This window comes from Pimephales promelas, chromosome 11, assembly GCF_988280905.1.
Source record: "Pimephales promelas chromosome 11, fPimPro1.hap1.1, whole genome shotgun sequence".
NCBI classification, from domain to species: domain Eukaryota; kingdom Metazoa; phylum Chordata; class Actinopteri; order Cypriniformes; family Leuciscidae; genus Pimephales; species Pimephales promelas.
In genome coordinates, this window is record NC_142779.1 from 1,035,001 (window position 1) to 1,060,178 (window position 25,178).

The window sequence follows — 25,178 nt, forward strand, 5'->3', positions numbered from 1 at the left end:
CGAGATCCATTTATTGATCTTTTTCATCTTTGCTCTGAAACAGGAGCTTCACCAACAGCTGATCATCGAGAGCAGGAATCTGAAAAAGACCAGAACTTTCTACCACAAGCTGATCCAGCAGGAGAGAAAACACAGCGGTACTTCAACACCCTGTCCGTCAATCATGCAATACAGATGCTCCTCAGTGTGTGTGTGTGTGTGTGTGTGTGTGTGTGTGTGTGTGTGTGAGTGCGTGTTTGAGAGTGCGTGAGTGACTGCGTGCGTGAGTGAGAGAGTGAGTGAGTGAGTGAGTATGTGAGTGAGTGAATAAGTGAGTGAGTGATCGAGTGAGTGAGTAAGTGTGAGTTAGTGAGTGAGTGAGTATGTGAGTGTGAGTGTGTGAGTGAGTGAGTGAGAGAGTGAGTAAGTGAGTGAGTGAGCGAGTGAGTGAGTGAGTGAGTGAGTGAGTATGTGAGTGTGAGTGAGTGAGTGAGAGAGTGAGTGAGAGAGTGAGTAAGTGAGTGAGTGAGTGAGTGAGTGAGTGAGTGAGTGAGTATGTGAGTGTGAGTGAGTGAGAGAGTGAGTGTGTGAGTGATCGAGTGACTAAGTGAGAGAGTGAGTGAGTGAGTGAGTGTGTGAGTGATTGAGTGAGTGTGTGAGTGATCGAGTGAGTAAGTGAGTGAGTGATCGAGTGAGTAAGTGAGTGAGTATGTGAGTGTGAGTGTGTGAGTGAGTGAGTGAGAGAGTGAGTGAGTAAGTGAGTGAGTGAGCGAGTGAGTGAGTGAGTGAGTGAGAGAGTGATCGAGTGAGTGATCGAGTGAGTGGTCGAGTGAGTGATCGAGTGAGTGTGTGAGTGAGTGAGTGAGTGATCGAGTGAGTGAGTGAGTGAGTGTGTGAGTGAGTGAGTGATCGAGTGAGTGAGTGATCGAGTGAGTGAGTGAGTGAGTGAGTGATCGAGTGAGTGATCGAGTGAGTGAGTGAGTGAGTGAGTGATCGAGTGAGTGATTGAGTGATTGAGTGAGTGAGTGAGTGTGTGACTGAGTGAGTGAGTGATCGAGTGAGTGAGTGAGTGATTGAGTGAGTGTGTGAGCGAGTGAGTGTGTGTGAGTGAGTGAGTGAGTGAGTGAGTGAGTGATTGAGTGAGTGAGTGAGTGAGTGAGTGATCGAGTGAGTGAGTGAGTGAGTGATTGAGTGAGTGAGTGAGTGAGTGAGTGAGTGAGTGAGTGAGTGAGTGATCGAGTGAGTGAGTGAGTGATTGAATGATCGAGTGAGTGAGTGAGTGAGTGAGTGAGTGATCGAGTGAGTGAGTGAGTGATTGAATGAGTGTGTGACTGAGTGAGTGAGTGAGAGAGTGAGTGAGTGATTGAGTGAGTGATTGAGTGAGTGAGTGAGTGAGTGAGTGAGTGAGTGATCGAGTGAGTGAGTGAGTGAGTGATTGAATGAGTGTGTGACTGAGTGAGTGAGTGAGAGAGTGAGTGAGTGAGTGAGTGAGTGAGTGAGTGATCGAGTGAGTGAGTGAGAGAGTGAGTGATCGAGTGAGTGAGTGAGTGAGTGAGTGAGTGATCGAGTGAGTGAGTGAGTGATTGAATGAGTGTGTGACTGAGTGAGTGAGTGAGAGAGTGAGTGAGTGATTGAGTGAGTGAGTGAGTGATTGAATGAGTGTGCGACTGAGTGAGTGAGAGAGTGAGTGAGAGAGTGAGTGAGAGAGTGAGTGAGTGATTGAGTGAGTGATTGAGTGAGTGACTGTGAGTGTTTGGGTGAGTGCGTGTGTGAGAGTGCGAGTCAGCATGGGTGAGTGAGTGAGAGAGAGAGAGAGTGCGAGCGAGCGAGTCAGCATGGGTGAGTGAGTGACATTGTGCTTGTCATATATTCACATTGTCATTGTAGGTTCAGACACAAAAGTGATGCTGTCTAAAGTCAAGCAGCAGTTTGAGGAGCTCAGAGACAAAGTGGAGTTTCTACACACTGTCAAGAAATATCTCCAGGTTTGTGCCAATTCTCTGTTGTGTTTTTAAGACACACTTTATCTGAGCAAGAATATGCAGCATTTACATTAATGTACTTCACCAAGAGCTTCGGTGCCCAGCGGCGTAACTTGGTTTTAAACAATACAATGATATGTACAATAACAATTGCAGAAACAAAAAATTACAATGTCCAGAAATCAATTCTAAATTACAGTGTTGTTAGTCCCGAGATTCTTCGCATCAGTGAAGTAATAAATAGATTCACAGAAATTTCTCATGTCCCCTAGGTCGTGTGTCCACCAAAGCGTTTTTAGCCAGCTTAAAACGCTAGACGCTCTGCTGAAAACGCCTAGCTGTGGGCGCTTGAGAGCTCAGAGTGCTCAGCGTTTCAGCGTGGAAAAAAAAAAACGCTCAGCGCCTCATTACCATAGACAGTAAAAAAAGATGGACGCTCCTTCGCTCTCTTCCATTGGTCAAAACTGAAGCCGCCAGTGTCCCGATATGGCGCTGACGTCTTGGAACTTGAGTCTGCGCAGAAGCGATTTCGGGACCAGACCTGCGCAGTCGTGAGCCGGAAGTAAAGCCGTGAAATCAAGGCCCCGCCCTCACTCTCGCAGAACCAATCGCAAGCACTCTTTTTTTTTACATTAATTATAGAAAGTTCGAAATTAAATTTAAAGCTCCAATCTCCTCAGTCCTCCAAATATCCCGAAAAAAAAGTTGGTGCTTCAGTGACTACTTCGCTCAGAGAACCTGTCAATCACAGATGTCAATCAACACATCAAATAGCTAACTAAAAACAACTTATTTTAAAAACAAGCACTTGAAATTTCATCAGCGTGGAAAAACGATATTTGAAGTGTAATTTAATTGTTTAGTTGGTGCTGTTGAATAACATAGGGAGTGCAACTTTTGCATAGTTTCTGCTGCTTAATAGTCATTTAAAACGTTGCAAACTGGCAGCTCCTGGACCAGTAGTAATGAAAAGATTTATCTCGAACTCTGTCATGGAAACTTATTAGATTAAACAATCTAATAATCAATTAAAAAGGAATGATATTACACTGTAGCCACATTGGACTAGCGGTTTGGATGCGCCATCTTCTGGTCCAATTCTGATTCATCCAACACGCGACTCTCACGATGCATTATGGGTATTCTCTAACTGTTGAGCATACGTCGGTTGTACACTCGTTATTGCGGTGCATTGTGGGATTGAATGAGTGCACAAACGTCCACTATATATGTTTTAGACACCTCTACAAATGGCTGTTCCCTTACATAGTGTCCTTAGCGTTAAACGATAGATAAAAGTGTGCTCAAGAGAACCGATAACGGCGGCAACGAGCACTCGCCTTGACTTTAAGAACAACACATTCCAGCAATAGATCGCCTCTTATTTAATGGAGATGTTTCCGTCTCTCAGGTGTTGAGCGTGGATCAGTGCGGTTTGCCGCTCTCTCTGCTGCCCTCTCTGGCCGCGAGTGGAACTGCACCTCTACATCTGCAGGACTCCGAGGATCCAGCGCTGATGCTGTTCGTGTGTGAGCGGCTCAGGGCGAACGACTGCCCGCTAGTGACCGCAACGCCACGAGGGCTGATGGCGTACCTGTACGCCAGGTAACGAATCTTTGCCAATAATAGTAATTGTATTTATTGTGACCCTGGACCACAAGACCAGTCACAAGGGTCAATTTTTGGAAAATGAGATTTATGCGTCATCTGAAAGCTGAATAAGCTTTTCATATATATATGGTTTGTTATGATAAATGTGCAAATATGACAAATATTTGGACGACAACTATTTGAAAATCTGGAATCTGAGGGTGGAAAAAAAACAAAACATTGATTAAATCGCCTTTAATTTTATGTTCTCGCTTTTGCTCCATCCACTCACAAAATTACATTTTTGATATATTTATGGTAGGAAATTTGGAACATGATCTTTAATATCCTAATGATTATTGGCACAAAAGAAAAATCGATCGTTTTGACACAAAATGCCACAAATATACCCGTGTGACTTGTGACTGGTTTTGTAGTCCGGGCTCACGGATGAGTCTGCTCGTACTCTCACCCTCATCACACGTGTCGTTGACAGGAACGCTCACTCCGAGGGATTTATTCATCAGTTTTTCTACACGTATCGCTACTTTTGCACCCCTGAGGAGCTTCTGCAGTTTCTGATGGACAGATTTAACAGCACACAGGGGTAAATATGACCACTGGAACAGAATAAACTAGACATACAGACAGATGGATAAATAGATAGATGGATGGATGGATGGATGGATGGATGGATGGATGGATGGATGGATGGATGGATGGATGGATAGATAGATAGATAGATAGATAGATAGATAGATAGATAGATAGATAGATAGATAGATAGATAGATAGATAGATAGATAGATAGATAGATAGATAGATAGATAGATAGATAGATAGATAGATAGATAGATAGATAGATAGATAGATAGATGCATAGATAGATGCATAGATAGATGATAGATAGATAGATAGATAGACAGATAGATAGATAGATAGATAGATAGATAGATAGATAGATAGATAGATAGATGCATAATTAGATAGATGCAAAGATAGATAGATGCATAGATAGATAGATGCATAGATAGATAGATGCATAGATAGATAGATGCATAGATAGATAGATAGATAGATAGATAGATAGATAGATAGATAGATAGATAGATAGATAGATAGATAGATAGATAGATAGATAGATAGATAGATAGATAGATAGATAGATAGATAGATAGATAGATAGATAGATAGATGCATAGATTTTGTTACGCCCACATAATTAAGGTTTACAGAGAGAGTTAATCATCTACAGTCTCATACTAATTAAATAATAATCTCCAAGAAGTTAATTTAAATGAAATGTAAGTATGTTCTGCATTACCAGAGCGAATGAAGATCCCTCGTCAGACGCTGCAAAAGTGTGTCAGCGAACGCTGGATTTATTACACTTCTGGATCGGAGAGAGTTTGGACTTCAGCTCCGGCTCGGGTCTTCTGCACACACTGAACACTTTCCTGAACTCGGAGGTGTGTGTGTGTGTGTGTGTGTGTGTGTGTGTACACTACCAGTCGAACATTTTAGCTTGGTAAGATTTCATTTATTTGATTAAAAAAGCAAAAATAAATCCATAATCTTGGTAAATATTATGACAATTTATTGATATTTTAAAATGTAATTTATTTCTGTGATCAAAGCTGAATTTTCACCATCATTACTCCAGTCTTCAGTGTCTTTCTATTTCACATAAAAGCTGTTCTTTTGAACTTTCTATTCATCAAATAATCCTAAAATAAAAATGTAAATAACTGTTTTCAACATTATAATAATCATAAATGTTTGTTAATCATCATTTCATCATATTTGAGTGATTTGTGAAGGATCATGTGACACTAAAGACTGGAGTAATGATGATAAATTCAGCTCTGATCACAGGAATAAATTACACATTGCTATATATTCACATAGAAAACAGATGATTTACATTATAATAATATTCCACAATATTGCTGTTTTTTGTTGTATTTTTAATCAAATAAATGACGCTGTGTGTTCAGGTGGCACCGGGTGACCGTCGCAGAGAGAGTTTGCTGGTGATGCTTCAGGCCATGCCCAGAAAGAGGCGTGTCTGTGGCCTGTCATGTGACCCGTCATGTGGTTCAGAAGACCAGCAGTCCGTTCACTCCTCATGCAGGAGATCATCCTTCCAAGATGTGACTCGCAAGGTCTGTGAACATCAGTCAAGATGCTCATGCATTAAAGGCAAGACACTACAGGTGAATGGAGAAAAAACATAACGTTCACACTTTATTTGATCGGGTCCTTGTTACACGTTACATGTAAATAAAAATAGAAAATTATAAGTTTTGCTATGTATTCACATAGAAAACAGCTGTTTTACATTGTAATAATATTCGACAATTTTACTTTTACTTTTGATTTTAATGTATTTTTTTAATCAAATAAATGCAGCCTTGGTGAGCAGAAAAGGCTTTTATTCAGTAAAAAATGGGCATGAGCTCGGTCAGGATTTCCGGCTTGCAAGATAATATGTACATTTTGGGAGATAATATGTCCATTTTTGGTGCTAATATGTACATTTCATGTGCTAATATGTACATTTTAGGTCCTTATATGTCCATTTTAGGTCCTTATATGTTCATTTTAGGTGCTAATATGTACAATTTAGGTCCTAATGTGTCCATTTTAGGTCCTTATATGTACATTTTAGGTCCTAATATGTACAATTTAGGTCCTAATATGTACATTTCATGTGCTAATATGTACATTTTAGGTCCTTATATGTCCATTTTAGGTCCTTATATGTTCATTTTAGGTGCTAATATGTACATTTTATGTGCTAATATGTACATTTTAGGTGCTAATATGTCCATTTTAGGTCCTTATATGTCCATTTTAGGTCCTTATATGTACATTTTAGGTCCTTATATGTCCATTTTAGGTCCTTATATGTTCATTTTAGGTGCTAATATGTACAATTTAGGTCCTAATGTGTCCATTTTAGGTCCTTATATGTACATTTTAGGTCCTAATATGTACAATTTAGGTCCTAATATGTACATTTTATGTGCTAATATGTACATTGTAGGTCCTTGTATGTCCATTTTAGGTCCTTATATGTTCATTTTAGGTCCTAATATGTCCATTTTAGGTCCTTATATGTACATTTTAGGTGCTAATATGTCCATTTTAGGTCCTTATATGTACATTTCGGGAGCTAATATGTTCTAATATTTTTGTACTCTTTTGTACCTTTTTCTGAGAGTGCACCGTGACACGGATGCCTTAAAATAAAGTGTAACCAAAAAAGCGTTTTTTTGATGGTCTGACTGCACGTGTCAGGTGTTGTTGTTCTGATGATGATGATGATGATGTTTGCAGGGTTTCCAGTGGCGTGTGTCTCGTGTGGTGGAGCCTCAGAAGGGTGTGTGTAAAGAGAAAGGTTTCTCCATCGCTGCGGCTCTTCCTCGGCCCTGTTACGCGTCTCTGATGAGGCAGATGTCCAACACCAGTGTGAGATCAGAGGAGAGACTGGCCTTCAGTCAGACACAACACACACCGACACACATCGCTCAGCAGCTCACATTACTGGAGCAGGTGAGGAAAACACACACACCTCTCACTGTCTCTGTCGGAAATATATTATACATTACATCACTGTAAAAAAATATTGATGGTTTAACGTAAAAAAGTAAGTAACCTGGTTGCCTTAATTTTAAGTTGATTGAACTGGAAAAAGTGAGTTAATACAATGAAGGAGATTAATTTAATCATCAGAAACTCAAAATAATAAGTTATCTCAACTAAATCAATTATTATAAAGTTGATTTGACAAAAGAAAATATGTTGTGATAACAAATCTTGAAAATATTTTTTACAGTGATGTAATATAATATGATAAAATATATTGTGTATATATTACACTACTAGTCAAATGCTTGGAATAATTACGTTTTTTAATGTTTTAGTCTCCTCTGCTCACCAAGGCTGCATTTATTTGATCAAAAATACAGTAAAAATAGTAGAATATTATTCCAATGTAAATCATCTGTTTTCTGTGCGAATATATAGTAAAGTGTAATTTATTCCTGTGATTTTCAGCATCATTACTCCAGTCTTCAGTGTCACATGATCCTTCACAAATCACTCTAATATGAGGATCTGAAGATCAACAAACATTTATGATTATTATTATCAGTGTTGAAAATGGTTGTGCTGCTTCATATTGTTTTGCTTCATTTAGGGTAACATCTAAAAAAATATAAATAATAATTAGTAGTTTTATTAATCAAGGATGCATTAAATTGATCAAAAGTGACAGTAAAGACATTTATAATTACAAAAAATATAAGTGCTCTCCTTTTGTACTTTATATTAATCAAAGAATCCTAAACAAAATGGATCACGGTTTCCACATACATTAAGTTATATTATTTGTATCAATAATTAAGCATATTGGAGTGATTTGTGAAGGATCATGTGACACTGAAGACTGGAGTAATGATGATAAATTCAGGAATAAATTACACTTTACTATATATTCACATAGAAAACAGATGATTTTCCAAAATATATTCAATATATATGATCGTCCCAAGTGTTTTAATTTTCATCATCATTCGTTTGTTGTTGTTTTTTTATTTTAAAAGATGATTTTGTGCTCAATTCTCACGCTGTTATTTACAGATCCACCTCTAGGCGGAGACACATCATCATTGTCTTATTTTCATGCGTTTAAGGACTTCAAGGACTGAATCACCTCTCATGTGTCAAATACCGGTTTTGATTCAGCATTTATATTCACGTCTCACACAGGAAATATTCCAGGACTGTCATCCAGTTCACTTTCTGAACTCAAGAGCTCATGGAGTGGCAGAAAACACACACATTTCCAGGTGAGTTTCCACCGATGCCCTTCTGAAACTCAGATCCGTGAAAATGTGTGTAAAGGATAGTTAACACAGTGTATCCGCTCTTTAACCCTCTGGGGTTGTTCGGCCGAAACGGACCCGAAGAATTTAAATACATTTTTTTTTTTAAATCACAGCTTCCTCGGAGTGGTCTGAAATTTGGTGACTTTGTTGGTATTTGGTATTTGAACACCCAAAAAAATTGGGGACAGGATGTGAATAGTCTGAGTGGTTGTAAAAAAAATAGTCACACTTGGGGTGTTCGGGTCCAAATGGACCCGCATGAAAAATGAATGGGAAATTGGCAAAAATGTGAAAATAATGAGTTTTTTTGTGCGTACAATCTACAAATCAGCCACGATCTTCAAAAAAAGCACACAACAGTGAAGGGGTGAATCTATAAAGCATTAAGAAGGCAAAACAAACACTTCCAGACACACACACACATACACAAACACACTTTTATACACAAACACACCAAAAAATTCAGATTATACATGTGTTTTGCATTTTTAAAATGCTCAGTTTGTCCACCAGATGGCATCCATCTCATTTCAAAAATTGCTTTTATGAGGCCTAGGCTTGACTCTAAAATGAAATACAGCTTTAAAAAAAAAAAAAAAAAATTTAAATATTTTTTTCTATTATGTTCAATGGGGGAAAATTTTGTCATAATTATTGCATTAATACTATTATAATTTTTTTTTTATTTTTGAAATTTTCTCAAAACACCAAAAAAGAAAAGAAAAAATATTATAAAAAACGAGTAAAAAAAAAAATCATGATTTTTTTTTTTAAATATGAATCCCGCCCTTTGGGTCCATTTGGACCCGAACACCCCGAGTGTGACTCTGAAATGAACAACCCCAGAGGGTTAAAGTCTCTAAACATTTTTCTAATTCATTTAACACACTCCATGCAACTTCACAGATATATGTTGAGGATGTGTGACGGTAATCATTATAATATGTTTTTTTTTATATGGCGCCTTTCAAAAAACTCTACACGTACAAATAAACATGACTTAGAAACAATACAAATAATTTCAGAAGGATAGCATAATACACAGTGGTACATAAACATGGAAATCAAGGGAAAGTAGCAAACCGATATGTTTTAAGGTGGGTTTTGAAATCGTGTAAAATTGATAGACTGTAGAAGTTCGTGTGTGTGTGTGTGTTGTTCAGGTGTGTGTCTCTAGAGGACAACAGTCTGTTCCTGAGGGACGTGTCGGGGCCCGAGGAGCCGCTTCACACACTCATCACACACACACACCGTGTCAGCAACTGGGTTTCTGCTGAACTGGTCATCTGTGACTCGGTCAAGGTGATTCCTCAGAGTTTATTGAGCTTTTTCAAACGTTGGAAATGTTTATGAATGTTCACAACAGAAAAGTTTTTATTCTGAGTCTCATTTTAGATTTAATCCATTGCAAAACCTCAGCTTGCAAGAACATGTCTGGAGCAATCAAAGAAATTAATTCTCTAATATGTACATAAATGAAAATTTTAGTATTTACACTTTTCATAATGCCAGGTGTGTTTACGTAAGGGTTAATCCGCCGAAGTCCACGAAGGGCATTGACCCGCTTATATACCATGGTCACTTGCCAAATAACACATTTTTAAAACATTAGTTTATAGTTTAATTAGTTTTACAATCAATAACTTGGTTTCCCTGGTTACGCCTGACGGTTTATTTAGCAACTGGAGATATTTATAGTTGCAGAACCCTTCAGTTTAGCTAACTTACGAGCCAGAAAGTTAACTATTGTTCTAGCCATGGGCGTTACACTTTCGTTTTTTAAGCTATAATTAAAACACACAGGTAGGCGTAGTATAACGGCTAACTAGATGTTTGTTGTGATATAATACATTGTAACCGGATACTTTGACTGCCTGTTGCTATGGTTACTCACAGCTGATGTCGCCAGCGCATTGGTTTATTAATTTCGAACGGTAAACAGTCACCTGTCCTAGGTGTCCTCTATCACTGTTTAATGGACACCCTGCAGCCAATCAGAATCGAGTATTCACCCAGACCACGGTATAAATATATATATATATTTTATTTTCAGGCACAGGCAGCTTTACTCGCTCGGTTTCTTGCTGTTGGGAAGTTCTGCTACGAGACGAGAAACTTTGCCACCGCCATGCAGATTCTGTCGGGTCTGGAGAATGTGATTGTTAGGCAATTACCGGTAAGAAACGAAACGGCTCGTAATCCCGTTCTCTCTAAGTGATAAACGATCCCGCATTGAGAGAGTCATAACCTCATAAGCTCGACTGTATTTGCTGTATTTGCTTTATCTTATCTGGCAGCTCCAGCAGCTGAAATGTTAATTGCATGTGCCTTTAAACTGATTAAACACTAGCTCTATTTTTCAGCCTGTTTACGAGCATGAAAGGGTTATAATCGACATGCATTCGGCATTTTGTGCAGAAACAAAACATTATTCATCATATTTGGCGTGAAATGAAATTGCATGATAAATGGGTTTTTATAAGCCTACTTATTCCCATCTTAATTAGTTTTACAGCATTTGTCCTGATTGTGTTGTGTGTGTGTGTGTGTGTGTGTGTGTGTTGAGCGGCAGGCGTGGAAGCAGCTCTCGGGGAAAGTGTGTGAGGTTCTGGAGGAGCTCAGGGCTGTGCAGGTGAGACGCTCGAAGCAAACCTGATTTATAAAGCACTTTAAAACAACCGAAGTGCTGGACAGAAGAAATAAACAACAAACACAAATTGCATACCTAATGTAAAGCATATTGCATACTGCATACTTAATGTAAAGCATGCTACATACTTAATGTAAAGCATATTGCAACTTAATGTAAAGCATATTGCATACTGCATACTTAATGTAAAGCATAGTGCATACTTAATGTAAAGCATATTGCATACTGCATACTTAATGTAAAGCATACTGCATAGTTAATGTGAAGCATATTGCATACTTAATGTTGAGCATATTGCATACTGCATACTTAATGTAAAGCATGCTCCATTCTTAATGTAAAGCATGCTGCATACTTAATGTGAAGCATATTGCATACTTAATGTAGAGCATATTGCATACTGAATACTTAATGTAAAGCATATTGCATACTGCATACTTAATGTAAAGCATACTGCATAGTTAATGTGAAGCATATTGCATACTTAATGTTGAGCATATTGCATACTGCATACTTAATGTAAAGCATGCTCCATTCATAATGTAAAGCACGCTGCATACTTAATGTGAAGCATATTGCATACTTAATGTTGAGCATATTGCATACTTAATGTTGAGCATATTGCATACTGCATACTTAATGTAAAGCATGCTCCATTCTTAATGTAAAGCATGCTGCATACTTAATGTGAAGCATATTGCATACTGAATACTTAATGTAAAGCATATTGCATACCGCATACTTAATGTAAAGCATGCTACATACTTAATGTAAAGCATATTGCATGAAGCATATTGCAAACTTAATGTAGAGCATATTGCATACTGCATACTTAATGTAAAGCATATCATACAAATCAAGAGAAAAAATACATCACTTAAATGTAGTCTATAGGTCCCACCCCAATCAACTATTTTTTGATTTTGAATTATATTACTATATGCTGTGTAGCACTTCGAGATCATTTTTTATTTACTTTGCTGTAAAGTGCAATATAAAATAAAATGTATTATTATTATTATTATTATTATCATCACTTTGACTGACCTCAACACACACGTGACGATTTACATACTTTACATGATGCACTTATTATATTACTTTAAAATCATTATATATAGAAATTTAATGATGATAATATAACAAAAACCGCTTCACCATTTTTTTAATAACTTAAACAAATTCTTAACTGCTACTATTGTTACTATTACTTTTAAATCATTATAATTATTAAATAAAAATATAATTATAATAAATACATTTTTTTTGTGACATGCTTCACCACTATTGTTTTTAATTATTTTGATAATTTATTATTTTTTATTTATTTATTATTATTGTTTATAATATTATATTGTTATTAATAACATTAATAATAAACAATTTACCCCCCCCCCCCATCTCCAGATGGTTACACCACCTACTCATTTATGTCTAGCACTCATTTATGTCATTGTTTTGTGGATTTCATTTTTAATATTGCTTTGAATAAATGAATGCATTGCATTAAAGGGTTTAATGATGGTCAGTTTATGCGTTCCCTGGGATGCGAACCCTGACCTCGGTGTTGCGAGCAGCGTGCTGTATCCTGAAAGTGGGCTGTTGTTTCAGGTGTTTCTGAAGAGTGATAATCTGTGTCTGATGGAGGGATTGAAGCGTGGAGGGCGTCCGACTCTCCCAGACGCTCAGATCTTCGCTCTGCACATTCAGCAACTGGAGATTGGCGCGTTCACCATGACCAGCGGATCCTACAAGTGGCCCAAACTGAGGTTTGATCCCTTACAAGTGCACCACACAAGTGCTGACAGTGAAGCCGAAGCGTCTCGATCGCCCCCCGGTGGCCGGTCCCAGTATAGCTCATAAACCCAGTCTCGATCGCCCCCCGGTGGCCGGTCCCAGTATAGCTCATAAACCCAGTCTCGATCGCCCCCCGGTGGCCGGTCCCAGTATAGCTCATAAACCCAGTCTCGATCGCCCCCCGGTGGCCGGTCCCAGTATAGCTCATAAACCCAGTCTCGATCGCCCCCCGGTGGCTGGTCCCAGTATAGCTCATAAACCCAGTCTCGATCGCCCCCCGGTGGCTGGTCCCAGTATAGCTCATAAACCCAGTCTCGATCGCCCCCCGGTGGCCGGTCCCAGTATAGCTCATAAACCCAGTCTCGATCGCCCCCCCGGTGGCTGGTCCCAGTATAGCTCATAAACCCAGTCTCGATCGCCCCCCAGTGGCCGGTCCAAGTATAGCTCATAAACCCAGTCTCGATCGCCCCCCGGTGGCTGGTCCCAGTATAGCTCATAAACCCAGTCTCGATCGCCCCCCGGTGGCTGGTCCCAGTATAGCTCATAAACCCAGTCTCGATCGCCCCCCGGTGGCTGGTCCCAGTATAGCTCATAAACCCAGTCTCGATCGCCCCCCAGTGGCTGGTCCCAGTATAGCTCATAAACCCAGTCTCGATCGCCCCCCAGTGGCCGGTCCAAGTATAGCTCATAAACCCAGTCTTGATCGGCCCCCAGTGGCTCGTCCCAGTATAGCTCATAAACACAGTCTCGATCGCCCCCAGTGGCCGGTCCAAGTATAGCTCATAAACCCAGTTTCGATCACCCCCCGGTGGCTGGTCCCAGTATAGCTCATAAACACAGTCTCGATCGCCCCCCGGTGGCTGGTCCCAGTATAGCTCATAAACCCAGTCTCGATCGCCCCCCGGTGGCTGGTCCCAGTATAGCTCATAAACCCAGTCTCGATCGCCCCCCAGTGGCTGGTCCCAGTATAGCTCATAAACCCAGTCTCGATCGCCCCCCGGTGGCCGGTCCCAGTATAGCTCATAAACCCAGTCTCGATCGTCCCCCGGTGGCTGGTCCCAGTATAGCTCATAAACCCAGTTTCGATCGCCCCCCCCGGTGGCTGGTCCCAGTATAGCTCATAAACCCAGTCTCGATCGCCCCCCGGTGGCCGGTCCAAGTATAGCTCATAAACCCAGTCTCGATCGGCCCCCAGTGGCTCGTCCCAGTATAGCTCATAAACACAGTCTCGATCGGCCCCCAGTGGCTCGTCCAAGTATAGCTCATAAACCCAGTCTCGATCGCCCCCCGGTGGCCGGTCCAAGTATAGCTCATAAACCCAGTCTCGATCGGCCCCCAGTGGCTCGTCCCAGTATAGCTCATAAACACAGTCTCGATCGGCCCCCAGTGGCTCGTCCCAGTATAGCTCATAAACACAGTCTCGATCGGCCCCCAGTGGCTCGTCCCAGTATAGCTCATAAACACAGTCTCGATCGCCCCCAGTGGCCGGTCCCAGTATAGCTCATAGACCCAGTTTCGATCGCCCCCCCGGTGGCTGGTCCCAGTATAGCTCATAAACCCAGTCTCGATCGCCCCCCAGTGGCTCGTCCCAGTATAGCTCATAGACCCAGTTTCGATCGCCCCCCCGGTGGCTGGTCCCAGTATAGCTCATAAACACAGTCTCGATCGGCCCCCAGTGGCTCGTCCCAGTATAGCTCATAAACACAGTCTCGATCGGCCCCCAGTGGCTCGTCCCAGTATAGCTCATAAACACAGTCTCGATCGCCCCCAGTGGCCGGTCCCAGTATAGCTCATAGACCCAGTTTCGATCGCCCCCCCGGTGGCTGGTCCCAGTATAGCTCATAAACCCAGTCTCGATCGCCCCCCGGTGGCCGGTCCAAGTATAGCTCATAAACCCAGTCCCAGTTAATAATCACAATAACTTATTATTTTACTGAGTAATTAAGTAAACCTAATATCTTAATGTATCTTTGTAAAGAAAGCTAATTTCTTAACTGGCTACTCTCTGCTGTCTCGGACGACGACATCACTTCCTGTCGCCACACTTTTGGGTGCAATTCGCAACCTCACCACTAGATGCCGCTAAAATCACACACTGCACCTTAAAGTGAAGAATGAAAAAGAACTTGAGTATATCAGGGCCTTACACATTACTACACACACACACGTGCACCGCAGGAGAGACAGCTGCCGAGGGCAAAGGTCACGGACAGTCAGATGTGGCGGTAATGACGCAGCTGGTGATGCTGCATGCTGGTGTGTGTGTGTGGAGCAGATGGTGTGTGATTGGAAATGCTTTGCCCGGGGGCACGAGTCGATGCCAGGAGCCGTGAGACTGCGTTTGTAGCAGATTCTGAGGTGGACACACACATGGTTGCTGTACATCTGTAGCTCACCGCGCACAGAATCAGGTCACTCGCACACACACACACACACTCATTTAAGCTGAAGAAATGAATGTTTGTCTGGACTTAAACTCACTCTAGTTGTGTTTCTATTACAGATTTGTGCAAAACTTTTGCGATATTTTCTAAATGTCGATAAAAAAATTATTTGACGTAATATGCATGAAAGTTAAAATAAAAACAACATTGGAACCATTCTCAAACTTCTCTCAGCATGAGTCAATTAATGTTCATTTTCCGTTTATTTCGTTAATTTCTCCCTGCACTTATAAATAAACCTTACTAAATATTTACATAAATACAAACACAAGGGCACATATTTTCATAGGTAGCCTATTTTATCTATTTTATAGGTCTGTGCAAAAGTTAATTGCGATTAATCGCATCCAAAATAAAAGTCTGTGTTTACATAGTATATTTTTGTGTGCTGTATATAATTATTTTGTATATATAAATACACACACATGCATGTATATGTTTTAGAAAATGTGTTATTCCTATATAAAATATTTATATTTATATAATATAGATTATGTATTTATATATATATACAGAATTCAAGCGCAAATAATTCTTAAATATATACATGCATGCATAGGTATTTATATATACAAAATAATTATATACAGCACACTCAAATATATTATGTAAACACAGACTTTTATTTTGGATGCGATTAATCACAATTAACTTTTGCACAGCCCTACTATTTTATTAATGTTATTAATTTAGTTGCTAGAATGCTGCCTATCAAAAGATACATTTTTTTTATTGTCGTTTATTTAAATTTATTTGAACATCTCCGTTTATGTTGATACGGGTGGTTGCTAAGAGTGGTTGCTAGGGGTGGTGTAGTGATACATAGAACCGTTGGGTGAAACGATCATAGCCCTGTTTATCAATAAAGCACAGCTATTGACCAACAGTGGTGGAATGTAACGAAGTACAAATACTTCGTTACTTTACTTAAGTACATTTTTCACGTATCTTTACTTTACTTAAGTACAATAAATAGTGCCTACTTTTTACTTTTACTTCGTTACATTTTGCAGCAATTATTATACTTTCTACTCCACTACATTTCTACAGCTTCTGTTACATTTTCGTTACATTTTCTGATCAGTTTTTCCCCTGCCAAAACGTAATCTGACCGTCCGTTCGTTGCATGTTTGTCTCACCAGTGACGTTTGGTTGCCATAGATACAGTACATCAACCCGGTCACACTAAATGCGTCTCACACGCAGTGTGTTTATCATGCAACTCATACGCGAAAATTTGTTTTTACGTGCATAGGAAACACACCGTGTGTATGTTTGGTTTGGTTAGGTTTATGGCAAGCCAAGAGGTTCAGAATTACACCATAAATGAATCGCGTTTACTGCCAAACATAGTTATTAACATAGTAAGGATAAGCATGATATTGCCTAATTGCAAGCTTGTTTCAGAAATGGTGACATTTTTTTTTCCATCATTATTGAACATCATTATAGGAGTAGGCTATTAGGTTGAATGAGTTAGAATTAAATGTTTTATTAATCATTAGAAAATAGACATTAAGATAATAAATTGTTATGCAAGTACTTTTACTTTTAATACTTAAAGTACATTTAAAATAAAGTACTTTTTACTTTTTACTTAAGTATGGTTGTCATTGTGTTACTTCTACTTTTACTAAAGTAAATATTTATCTGGGTATTTGTACTTTTACTTAAGTACTGAGATTCAGTACTTCCTCCACCACTGTTGACCAATCAGAATCAAGGATTGGAACTAACCGTTTTATAAGTTTACATATATTCTAGCCACCCCACTAGACATTATTATGATTGGAAGAAGTGTGTGTGTGTGTGTGTGTGTGTGTGTTATCCAGCATTAAGGAAAGGAAAGCCTCCTATACTGAGAGCGGCTCATATGAGGAGTTTCTGCTTCAAGATCTTGATAAACTGTGGCATTATTCCAGGATTCCTGTCATTCTTTTAACTTTTATTAGTTTAATAAAGAAGTCCTGTCTTCTGTACAAACACACCGCTTCTTCTACGTCATGTGACTGAAAAAGCACCTCATGCGAGCATACATTTTTGTAATATATGGGAGTTTTTGAGAAATCGACGTGTGGTGTATTTTCAATTCGCAATTTCAATTTGCGCAATTTGAAGGGTAATGGAAACGCGGCTAGTGATGATTTATGAATTGATTTATGAATTTATACTCCGGGCAAAGTTCTTTTTCATTCTTCTCTTTGAAGAAGTGTGAAATACGTGACTAGCGAACATCTGAAGGCTGCCCACGGCATCATATAAATATGTCCTTTCCTCTCAATGACAAAAACATGCATTGAGAAACAGCATCTGATCATAGCTCATGTGTTTGGCTTTTTGCAGCAATTCAGCACTGTCATATCACGATTATTTATAGCACTTATAGAAATATCATCATAGATTGCTATAAACATTAAAAAAAACTGTCTGTGTCACTTTCGAATTAGAATTACTGCTTCAGTTTGTACTGTAAATCTATTCGTGTCTGACCTCGACGGCTGCGCAGAAGAGATGAACCGGAGAAGATTTACACCTCAACACACACACACACTCACACACACACACACACACACACACACAGACACACACACCTATTAGGTCGCCAATTCTCACCATCCGGAGCAATGGGGTTTCTAGGTTTACTAGTTTTTTATAATTACTACTGCTATTAGTATGAGTATTAAATAAATAAATAAATATTAAAAAAGACATATTACTATTGTGATATTCACTGTAAAATAAAAAAAATGTAGTTGAGTTGAGTTCGGATGAGTTGAGTTCGGATGAGTTGAGTTCGGATGAGTTGAGTTGAGTTCAACTCAACTCAACTGAATTGAACTCAACTCAACTCATCTAAATTTAACTCAAATCAACTCAATTTAACTCATCTGAACTCTGAACCGGTTCAGTAAAGTTGAGTTCAGTTGAGTTGAGTTCAATTCAGTTGAGTTGAGTTCAGATAGGTTAAGTTCAGTCGAGTTGAGTTCAGTTGAGTTGAGTTCAGGTGAGTTGAGTTTAGGTGAGTTCAATTGAGTTGAGTTCAGATGAGTTGAGTTCAGTTGAGTTCAATTGAGTTGAGTTCGGAAGAGTTGAGTTCGGATGACTTGAGTTCAGATGAGTTGAGTTCGGATGAGTTGAGTTCGGATGAGTTGAGTTCGGATGAGTTGAGTCGAGTTCGGGTGAGTTGAGTCGAGTTCGGGTGAGTTGAGTCGAGTTCGGGTGAGTTGAGTCGAGTTCGGGTGAGTTGAGTCGAGTTCGGATGAGTTGAGTCGAGTTCGGGTGAGTTGAGTCGAGTTCGGATGAGTTGAGTCGAGTTCGGATGAGTTGAGTCGAGTTCGGATGAGTTGAGTCGAGTTCGGGTGAGTTGAGTCGAGTTCGGGTGAGTTGAGTCGAGTTCGGGTGAGTTGAGTCGAGTTCGGGTGAGTTGAGTCGAGTTCGGATGAGTTGAGTCGAGTTCGGGTGAGTTGAGTCGAGTTCGGGTGAGTTGAGTCGAGTTCGGGTGAGTTGAGTCGAGTTCGGGTGAGTTGAGTCGAGTTCGGATGAGTTGAGTCGAGTTCGGGTGAGTTGAGTCGAGTTCGGGTGAGTTGAGTCGAGTTCGGATGAGTTGAGTCGAGTTCGGATGAGTTGAGTCGAGTTCGGGTGAGTTGAGTCGAGTTCGGGTGAGTTGAGTCGAGTTCGGATGAGTTGAGTCGAGTTCAGATGAGTTGAGTCGAGTTCGGGTGAGTTGAGTCGAGTTCGAACTCGACTCATCTGAATTTAACTCAAATCAACTCATTTAAACTCATCTGAACTCTGAACCGGTTCAGTTGAGTCGAGTTCAGTTGAGTTCAGATGGGATCAGATCCTGAACTGCACGTGTGTAAATGAAACAATGCAGCGTATCACTCTGAAACACACACACACACACTGCTTGTATTGATCTAACTGAATGCAGTCTTTGCCTTTTCATGATCACTAAAAGCATGGTTGTGTTCTTAGCCCGTTCCTCTGGCATCTAGAGCGAGTCCTGTGACGAGTCTTGTTGTGCTTCTCTCCTGTTCTCAGGAACATCGCGCGTGTGGTCAGTCAGATCCATGCGTTTCAGGAGCAGCTCTATTCCTACGCTCCTGACCTCGAGCTCCAGGCGTTCCTGCGCGAGCGAATCACTCGATTCAGCGAGTGTGACGTTCCTCTACTCGCTTCACACAACGATGCCAACTTCACCCAGATGGCCAGCGACCGATACACACACCGGATCCAGGACACACTGCGTAGGGTCAAAGCCTCGTTTCAGTGAGAGAATGTGGTCCTGAACACACACACACACACACAGATGTGGACACTGGAAGACTATGAACTGAACCGACACACACACAGATGTGGACGCTGTGAGAAGCCGAACCACGTCCTAAACTCTGATCAGTTGCAGTTTCTCAGCTCAGGTGTTGATGAGTGGGAGATATAATAGTCTTGTGTTAAGTTTTGGTAACACTTTATAATAAGGTTCATTAGTTAATGCGTTGAACTAACCATGAGCAGTAGATTTGTTACATTGTTAATAATCTTTGTTAATGATAGTTAATATAAATACAGCTAGTTCACAGTGCATTAACTAATGTGAACTAATACAACCTTTGATTTTAATAACGTATTAGTAAATGTTGAAATTAATATTACCTAAGATTAATAATGCTGTAGAAGTATTGTTCATTCTTAGCTCATGCTAACTGGTATTTAACTAATGAACCTTGTAAAGTGTGACCAGATGTGTTTCAGGATAACACACACACACCAGTTTCTGTTTGATGAATGGGTGATTCTCTAGTGAAGACATTTTAAAGAACAAACACTTTCATTGTTTGTGTTCAGCTACGCAACCAAATAATGTATTTATAGATTTATTGATGATAATTGTTGAGAAATTATTCATTACATTTTAGATCGAAGTAGCCTAATGCATTATAAATGCCTCCAGAGAATAGAGACAAGTATTATACTTTTAAAAATAGACTATATTTCTACACCGTGGTGAACTAATCTTAGAAAAATTGCTATATTTTGTGCACAAATTTCAATTTAACTATATAAATAATATAAATATAATAATATTTATTTATATATAAATAATAAATAATATTTTTAACTTGTAATCTCAAGAAGCACGTTGTTTACAGTGCAGGATTATGAATTAATAGCCCTTTAAACAGAGATAGACATAATAAAATTGCATTATGTTGAATGAAGAACTTCTTAATTTAATACAGTGTGTTTTTCAGATGTGCAGAATGCATTTCCAAACATGTAATTCGCCATCTTGGTGTTGACTTTTGACCTGTAGTATATTCTGTGAGCTTTGATAGCTAAAAAATCTCTGTTTTCTGCAATTTTACAGCCAGTGAAATCTGATGTAAATCGCTCAAAACTGAAAAAATAAAAAATAAACTAAACTTTAACAAAATAGCTTTTTTTTTAATAATAAAAAAAATCATCATTCACAATCCTTTATATTTAATTCAGTTCGAGTGTTGTTTGCTTTAAACGTTTTCTTGAAAACCATCTGATCTGGACTCTGTCTGACCATTCAACGAGATTCATTGTTTCCAGATCTGCTCTCTTCTCGGATTTGTCTCACGCGGAGGCGAGGAAACGCGCGCCCCCGGAGGCGCAGTGTGCGTGCGGCGCGCGGCCGATCCTCCTCATTGTTCAGTAACGGATCAAAGCGCTCGAGATAAAGGCTTTAATTGCGAGTCAAAGAGCTCGAGCTCCTGCACTATAGATCAGTGATAAAGGAAACAGTCAACATGCCGTTATCGTCATTGTCCAGCTAAACGATCCTTTCAAAGCCTCGTCTCATTCAAATACAGTCCGATAAGAAGAAACCCCTGATGAACTGTTGCGAGCATGCTTCACATCACATTTACTGAAGAGGATTTATCACCAATATTATTGAATCTTGTTTGATCACGAAACTTCAAATAAACAAATTATATGAAGACTTTTGAATTGATTTGTTATATTCCACTAATTTTAAAGACTATTAAAACAACTGATTTTCGGATTGCCTATAGTGGTAAAATTAAGGTTTTCATCGTTAAACAGCAGGTAACATTAAATATGTGCATATTTTGCATTGATCCATTCTAAAGTAAATAGGCCTGAATCAAATGCAAGTAAAGTGTTGCACGGTTCTCGGGTGCCATCAGATATGTTCACTGTGAGTTGCTGGGCTTCAGCTTGTCTGGGTGTGAATTAGCATCTGAACCGCTGGTCAATCACAGTTAATTGTGTTGCTACTGTAACGCCTTTGATCCGGGATGTTTGCGGCGCGGCGCCAGAGACTCTGCGGGACTCCAGCGTGTGTTAATGCGCGCCATTTGAGCCCTGTGTCGTCAGACACACACAACACAGTACTGTACGGGGAGAAACGACGCATTTCGTGTGTTTTTTTTTTTTTTTTTTTTTTTCAATGTTTGAGGAATTGAAAAAAAAAAATGAAGAAGCAACAAGTAAATTTTTTTCACTGCTATCAGAGTAAAAGACGCCAGAAAACCCCTAAAATGTCTGAATGTAGGAGCAGCAGATATATAACAAGTGTTGAAAAAATAAACAGCATTTTTATTGTCCTTATTTATGCTTTTATTTTATAGCCTCTTTATAAAAACGATTTGGAACTTTTACTTTTTTCAGGATTCATTGATAAATAGGCTACGAAGTTAAAAAGGACATCATTTATTCAAAATAGAAATGTTTTATAAATCTTAAACACATCTTGATAACTTTTTATCAATTTAAAACACCATTGCTGACTAAAAAAAAAACTGAACCAAAACGTTTGATCAATGGCGTATATTGTTATAAAACGTCTATTTTAAATAAATGCAAGAAAAAAAAACTTTTTATTCATCAAATCCTTAAAAAATATCACAGGTGATAAAATAAAAAAATATGAAGCAGCTCAACTGTTTCCAACATTGATAATAAATCCTCATATTAGAGTGATTTGTGAAGGATCATGTGACACTGAAGACTGGAGTAATGATGATAAATTCAGGAATAAATTACACTTTACTGGATATTCACATAGAAAACAGATGATTTACATTTTTAAACTATTTCACTTTTTTACCGTATTTTGATCAAATAAATGCACACTCTAAAAAATGCTGGGTTGTTTTAACCCAATTTTAGGGTAAAATATGGACTAATTTAAAAATGTAACCCAATAGCTGGGTTTGTCCATATTTTACCCAAAATTGGGTTAAAACAACCCAGCATGTATTGATGAACATAGGGCACTTCTTTCAAACACTTTAAAAACTTTTGACCAATGTATGCATATATTGGGCATATGATTAAAATGTGTATAAACATATATCCGTTTCAGCGTGTTATTTAGGGTTTTCTCGTGTAATCTGTAAGTTTCCAGTTGTTCTGCCTCTCCATGTGTGTGTGAAGAGGATGCAGACATCTGGATGAGCCAGAGGTTCTCACAGACAAGCTGGCGCCAGGCTTTCACACAATCACAGGATATGTAAAGACTTCAATAACGAGCCATTAGGCCTAATGATTGAGAATCGATCAGGCGTTAACTCCTGCATGCATATGTTAATGTGACGCCGGGACGCGCCGTATATATGGCCGGCGCTTCTGGAGGCCTGAAACACTCCTGGATTTACTCGGATAGACTCACTTCCTCTGCTCTCGGAGAACACACACACACACACACAGCGATCATGGTGAAGGTGTTTTCTGTGGACTGGCTCGCTCAAAGCTTTCATGATGCGACTCCTCAAGCGGCTCTGGAGCCGGAGAAGAGGACGCACAGGCCTCATGTGCCGTGTGTGGTTCAACCCAGACCTCCAACATCATATGACAAGGTTTATCTGCAACCAAAACCAAAACCAACCAAAGCCGAGGAGAAACCAGAATCCTCAACTCCGGTTGCGCCAAGAAACTGCTCATCTCCAAGCTGTAAGTATACTCCATCACTAATGTGCTTTCGACTCATTTAATGCATGCAATCCACGCATACGGTTCGATAACTGACGATGCATTGTTATATTTGATTCAGTTTCAGAAAACAGTGGTTATTCGTCTGGTTATGAGAGTGAAGCGGCCGCGTCGGAATGCGCGTCCGTCGATGATGTAAACGACGGTGCCACGCGCAGAATCAGAACTAAATTCACACCGGGACAGATCGACAAACTGGAGAAAATCTTCAACAAGCACAAATATCTGGACGCGGGAGAGAGAGTGAAGACCGCGCTGAAGCTCGGTCTGTCAGAAACACAGGTGAGACGCGCGCATCTAACTTTATTCACTTTATTTACATGCACTCTCTCCAAACGCTTGATGTGAACATTAGGAACATATTTTTAAACGCGCGTGTGCTTTTGTTCTTCAGGTCCGAACCTGGTTCCAGAACCGCAGGATGAAGCTGAAGCGCGAGGTCCAGGAGATGCGCGCGGACTACATGCTGCCTCCCGTGGTTCTTCCGCACGTGCACGCGCTTCAGTACCATTGCTTCGACCGACAGCGACTTCCGTTTGCTCCTCACGGGCCTTTGATGCATCAGCAGCACGTGATGCCACATCTTCCTCATCATCATCATCATCCTCATCATCACCTCCTCATGATGCCAAGGCAACATTACTACTGAAGACTCTTTCATTTAAAAACACTTATATCACATCCTGTGTGCAATATCTGTACAGTTTGTTGGAAAAAAAGCTGGTTTAACTAAAAAAGAAGAGTTTATTTATGATCAGAAATAAAGTATGTTTTATGCACAAAGTTTACTTGGTGATTTGTTCGTGTTTTACACGCTTAAAGTTGTTATAAGTGATTAGATCTGAAAAATTAGAATCATGTTAAAGTCATTTAGTGAGAATCTTGGTCATTAAGGCAATCTCATGCATAAAACATTACAAATGTAGCCTATGTTTAAGACCTAAAAAATATATTCCATGATATTAGCCTAGAGAAATATACACTCTCAGAAAAAACCCATGGTGAACCCATGTACATATTTGTATACTTAAAGTGTGCATATTACTATCTCAAAGGTACATTGAACCTTTTGAAAGGGTGCCGTGCAGTGACAGATGTACACCTGTATGATGTACGTTTCACATGCATGAAAATGCATAGCATAAATAAACTTGAAAAGGTTCAAATTATAAGATGGTTTGACACTGTTTTAGAGCTTTTCATTGTCTTGCTTAAAACCTACACTAAAACCCAATGTGCATCATAGATGTGTATATCCAAATAACAATAGGCCTATGCACGCTTCTCTCTTCTCTAAATGTGTTGTATTAACGAGCACAAATGGCATCATGTGTCCTCTAAACGCTTCCAGAGCTAAGGCAGCACATTTCGAGACAACAGAAGCATGCATATTGTTATCTGGATATACACATGATGCACACTGGGTGGATAGGTTTTTAAGCAAAACAATAAAGAGGATATTAAAGAGGATCTATAATAAAACTCACAGAGAGAGATTTATTTAAATCAAATGTAGGCGCCAAAGAAACCCTCAACAGGACCCGCTGTGCTTTCATATGCACGTCACCTCAGTGTGTGTGTGTGTGTGTGTGTGTGTGTGTGTGTGTTTGTGTCCGCGACACTTCAAACAAGACCTAACGAGCAGATCATGCTCGACAATTAGTCCTAATTAAGTCACCCATTGATGAGTTTACACTCTCCGCATAATCCCAACAGACTGCGGCTCCATCATGTCTGGGTTGTGTGTGTGTGTGTGTGTGTGTGTGTGTGTGTCAGCCTGATGTCAGGAAATGCGTCTCTATATGTGTTTATCGTGCAATTTATATGCTGAAATGAGTTTTTACGTGCATAT

General features: G+C 39.6%; 2 protein-coding genes across 5 annotated transcripts in view; both read left to right on the forward strand.

Moving 5' to 3' along the window:
* Positions 1 to 20,763, forward strand: part of kndc1 (kinase non-catalytic C-lobe domain containing 1) — a 51,620-nt gene extending 30,857 nt beyond the window's left edge. For 2 of the 4 annotated variants that reach the window (XM_039649178.2, XM_039649179.2), the window contains exons 19-31: positions 44 to 137; positions 1,867 to 1,964; positions 3,373 to 3,566; positions 4,048 to 4,158; positions 4,879 to 5,020; positions 5,549 to 5,767; positions 6,894 to 7,109; positions 8,328 to 8,407; positions 9,610 to 9,748; positions 10,500 to 10,622; positions 11,019 to 11,078; positions 12,708 to 12,865; positions 19,382 to 20,763. In XM_039649178.2, coding sequence (XP_039505112.2) covers positions 44 to 137; positions 1,867 to 1,964; positions 3,373 to 3,566; positions 4,048 to 4,158; positions 4,879 to 5,020; positions 5,549 to 5,767; positions 6,894 to 7,109; positions 8,328 to 8,407; positions 9,610 to 9,748; positions 10,500 to 10,622; positions 11,019 to 11,078; positions 12,708 to 12,865; positions 19,382 to 19,613 — 1,866 coding nt within the window. In that variant the 3' untranslated portion in view covers positions 19,614 to 20,763. The remainder of the gene's footprint in view (positions 1 to 43; positions 138 to 1,866; positions 1,965 to 3,372; positions 3,567 to 4,047; positions 4,159 to 4,878; positions 5,021 to 5,548; positions 5,768 to 6,893; positions 7,110 to 8,327; positions 8,408 to 9,609; positions 9,749 to 10,499; positions 10,623 to 11,018; positions 11,079 to 12,707; positions 12,866 to 19,381) is intronic. The other 2 variants (XM_089116712.1, XM_089116713.1) reach the window with 1 other exon arrangement.
* A 1,253-nt stretch (positions 20,764 to 22,016) lies between these two features.
* vox (ventral homeobox) lies at positions 22,017 to 24,254 on the forward strand. Its single transcript, XM_039649177.2, has 3 exons — positions 22,017 to 23,287; positions 23,388 to 23,608; positions 23,721 to 24,254. The coding sequence occupies exons 1-3, from the start codon at positions 22,951 to 22,953 to the stop codon at positions 23,973 to 23,975; spliced, it is 813 nt and encodes a 270-aa protein (XP_039505111.2). The 5' UTR covers positions 22,017 to 22,950; the 3' UTR covers positions 23,976 to 24,254.
* The last annotated feature ends 924 nt before the right edge of the window (positions 24,255 to 25,178 follow it).